Source organism: Solanum tuberosum, unplaced genomic scaffold (genome assembly GCF_000226075.1).
Source record: "Solanum tuberosum cultivar DM 1-3 516 R44 unplaced genomic scaffold, SolTub_3.0 scf00222, whole genome shotgun sequence".
In the NCBI taxonomy this organism is placed as follows: domain Eukaryota; kingdom Viridiplantae; phylum Streptophyta; class Magnoliopsida; order Solanales; family Solanaceae; genus Solanum; species Solanum tuberosum.
The window spans coordinates 175,072-178,958 of NW_006239147.1; the positions used below are offsets into that span (position 1 = coordinate 175,072).

At 29.6% G+C, this 3,887-nt stretch overlaps 1 protein-coding gene across 3 annotated transcripts in view; it reads right to left on the bottom strand.

The window, feature by feature from the left end:
• The window catches only part of LOC102596464 (transcription factor bHLH81-like), a 7,267-nt gene extending 6,058 nt beyond the window's left edge, over positions 1-1,209 (bottom strand). For all 3 annotated transcript variants that reach the window (XR_368031.2, XR_001474574.1, XM_006356440.2), the window contains exon 1: positions 628-1,209. Coding sequence is in view for 1 of the 3 variants with exons in the window: in XM_006356440.2 (XP_006356502.1) it covers positions 628-1,074 (447 nt within the window). In the remaining 2 variants the exon portion in view is untranslated. The remainder of the gene's footprint in view (positions 1-627) is intronic.
• Between the last annotated feature and the right edge of the window lie 2,678 nt (positions 1,210-3,887).

Below are 3,887 nucleotides of genomic sequence, written 5' to 3' on the forward strand. Positions count from 1 at the left end.
CAATTATTGGCTGTTAGTGTCATTAACTAGGAGTAATGATTTCATATTATCCTTATATATTGATCTTTCAGCATAGGTTATATTTGTACAACAACCAAAAGACTTGAAGATCAAATCCGGACAGAAATAATAAAAAGAAAAGAGACATAGAGGAACACCAATATATGTAAGACTCCCTGACTGTCTTTCAGACAACACAATCATCTCATTAGATAGACATAAAACACAATACAAAGTGTAGTCAAACCTTTATAAGGAAAGTCAATTCATCTAGTCCATCTCGGATAAGATGAATAATCAAGACAGTGTTCATTTACAAGTAAAAATCATTACTTTTCAAGATTGAATTAACTTTGACATATAAAAACTTCAAGCAAAAGTTGTGAAGGAAAACACAAAAAGATCAAAACAATTAGTAATAGCTCTTCAATAGAACACATTAAATGAACTAAAATCCAAATGATTAGCATAAAATTCTTGAAATACATCCAAGCAGACAGAGATCCTGGGTTCAAGTCACCCCAACCCCCCAACCCCAAAACAATCTCAAGAAAAAATAATAACCCCCCATTCATGGATAATAAAAATTCAAACTAATTTTGGGTAAGTTGTTGAACTTATACTAACCAACTGGGATGCTAATTTTCTGGGCGAACTTTCGGAATCACCGTCTCGGGTTCGCTTAGCGGACTGCGAAACATCAACGGATGGAGAAAGATAGTCCAAACTGGACGGAATTCCATAGTTTGAGAAGTAACCATCAGAGCTTATATGTGAAAGAAACTCCGCCGGAGAACTGTTCTGCCTGAGAAAATTGCTACTACCACCGGATTCAAACAGACCCGGATCGCCAGTGAACCTAGTAGCTCCGCCGGTTTCCAGTTTAAGCTCCGGAAGCTTCGGAGTTGATGGGTGAGGTGGTGGTTTATTGGGAGTGTGTAAAATGGTAGAAGAAGGGTTAAGAATAACTTCGTTCTCAGTGTCGGACTCAAGTAGTGCTTCTAACCATGTCGCCGGAGCTGAACGGAAACGGGAAAGTCCACCTCCTCCGGCTCCGGCAGTTCCACGTTGCATCGGTGAATTTTTTCTAGCAAAAGTTAACTTTTTTTTTTCTTCAGGTGAATTATTTGTTGTTTTTATTTTTAAAAAAGTGAGGTAAAGAAGAAGATGGAGCAACAGAAGAGTAGAAGCCTCTGTTTGGTATAGCGTATATGTTGAGTTCTATAGAGAAAAATAGTTGACAAGTATTCTCATCACTAAGCTACCTACTTTTTTTAATTTAAAAATATTACTATAATTTTTAATAATTTATGATATCTAATGTAAATATTAGTTGTATTGTTTAATGATATTTGTAATATAATTTTTAAAAATAAATTAGATATTTTAATTTTTTTTGCCACAAATAACCTTACCATATTTATGTATATATTAAAAATAAATGGTCTTAACAGATTAAATATTATTACAGTCTAAAAGAATTAAAAGAAAACTTAGCTTAGATCGTTTAGTACCATATTTTTTTATTGATTTTCAAGCCGATGTCCGATATTGAATCTAACTAAATTCAGATTTCTTTTTTTTATTGATTTCTCACCGTTGGATATTCACATAAAACTCTCACATTGTGAAGTAGAATGCTTCCTATCAAAAGTAATTTAATACCAGAAGACTCAAATTCAAGACCAATAGCATATTTAAAGATCTAGAAATATATAAAATATGTACATCTTCAAAGAAACTCATACTATATAATTTCAAATTTTTTCACAAGTAGCCTTTATTAATAAAACTATACTTTTTTCGATATCATCTTTATCTTATTTTTGTGACAGATAAAATTACTAGCCCATTTGATCATTCATTTTTCGTACTAATATTTTTCAATGCTATACATATTGTTAATGCATTTTTATTATTTTTTATCAAATTTGTTAATGCTTTAACAAAATAGAAAGAGTCACTAGGAAAAGTATGGTATGTGTTGATGATTTGCGGCGATGCAACGTCATTTGAGGTCTACGCTGTGCAACCAAAACCTATCCGCAAAGAAGCGCGTGAAATCACGGCTAACCAAAGAGGGGAACTTTATTTTTTTTTCAACAAAAGGTGGGGGAGGGCTTTTCTCATTCAAACCACTTTTTATATTCTAATCTAAAAAACAAAAACCTTATTCATTTAGTATGAAAATAAAAAAAATATTCACTTGTTTTAGAATTTTAAAATTGAAGTTGGAGATGGAATTGTTTTTTACCATACTTTTCCTAAAGAATATTTAAAATTAAAATGTATTTTTATAAAATATGTTTTATATCTCCAATTTTAAAAAGTTAATAAAATCACTTGACTCAATTAATTTACTTTAAACATGCAATTTAATTTGTTCTGCAAGGATCATATCTAAAATTAAATAATCACATAATGTCATAGGTTAGATTCCATATACGACCTATTACATGATATCACAAATATATTTTTTAATTTGAGTTGAATATAGAGTTGTGTTTGGTTATTATTTATATAAATAATTGTTAATTGTTTGCAAGTATTTAAAAAAATATGAAATATGATTTAAACATGAAACATAATTTGATGGGGTTATTTTTATAAAAATAAAGTATTTAGGATAAATGGAAAAAGAAAAATATAATTAAAGTGGAAACAAGGTTTGGGTTTTGTCCAAACAACGATCTTTTTTGGTTGAGGAACAAGTTATTTCAAGATTAGTTATTTCAGAATTGTTATTTCACTTTGAACATGAAATAAAAATAACACTACAATTTATTCTAATTAAATATAAATAAATTTATATACAACTAATCTCAAAATTAATTACTACGTATCTCTTATCACTTAATAATAATAATTAGTTATACTGAACGAACGGTAAGCATCATTATCAAGATAATGACACAACATAAATAACAAAAGACTTATCTTAATTTTGTGGCAGAGGAAGAGCATAGATTCCAAATTAATGGGATTCGCGTGAGCAGAGAGCGCGTGAATATCTATTTTCCGCAATATTATTTCAACCTTTTGTTTGTCAATTTTTGTAGCTGTATAACTCATTTAAAATTGTGGCTAAACTTTGAAGCATTTGACCCTGGCCACAAATTAAAAAAGGAAGAGTTTAGCCTTAATAAGTGTAATATAAAAAGAAATATTTTAGTGGATGTGAGTGTTTCACGCCATCCTTTCATCTTGTTCTTCATTATCTCCATTTGTTTTTTTATTTGATGATGATGTCGAATTAATATCGACTTTAAAGTAGGGGTGTGCACTATTTGGATTAAACCGAATAACTAAACCAAATCAAACCGAATTTTTATTTGGATTGGTTTTTTGGTTTTTCGGATTGGTTTTGGATTAATAAATTACTTTGTTTGGTTTTTTGGTTTGGTTTCGGATTTTTTTTTAAAAACCGAAAAACCAAAAAAAACCGAATTTTATTTATGTGTTGGAGTTAACCACTTTTGTCCCTTTTTGGTTATTGTCTTTCATGATGATTACGTTTATATTTTATGTTTGAATTACATCTATAATAGGTATACTTATAAGTATTGTATTTTAAATTTTACTTATGATTTATATTAGAAAGTATATTTAAGGGATTAAATATTATTACTTTGGTTATATATGTTGTTATAAAATATTATAGTGTGGATGTCCACTACACCAAGAAGTTACTCTCACCCATTATCTCTATTACTTTCCTCCATTATGAAGATAACCATAACCTCCAACTTTATAACACCATTATTCTTGTAACCTTTCACTTCCATAACCTCCTCCATTATATTCATGTTAATGTCATGTTTATGACTAACCTTTTGTATGCCTCTATGTTACACTATAAATAGAGGCATAAGGGTTCATATTGTATA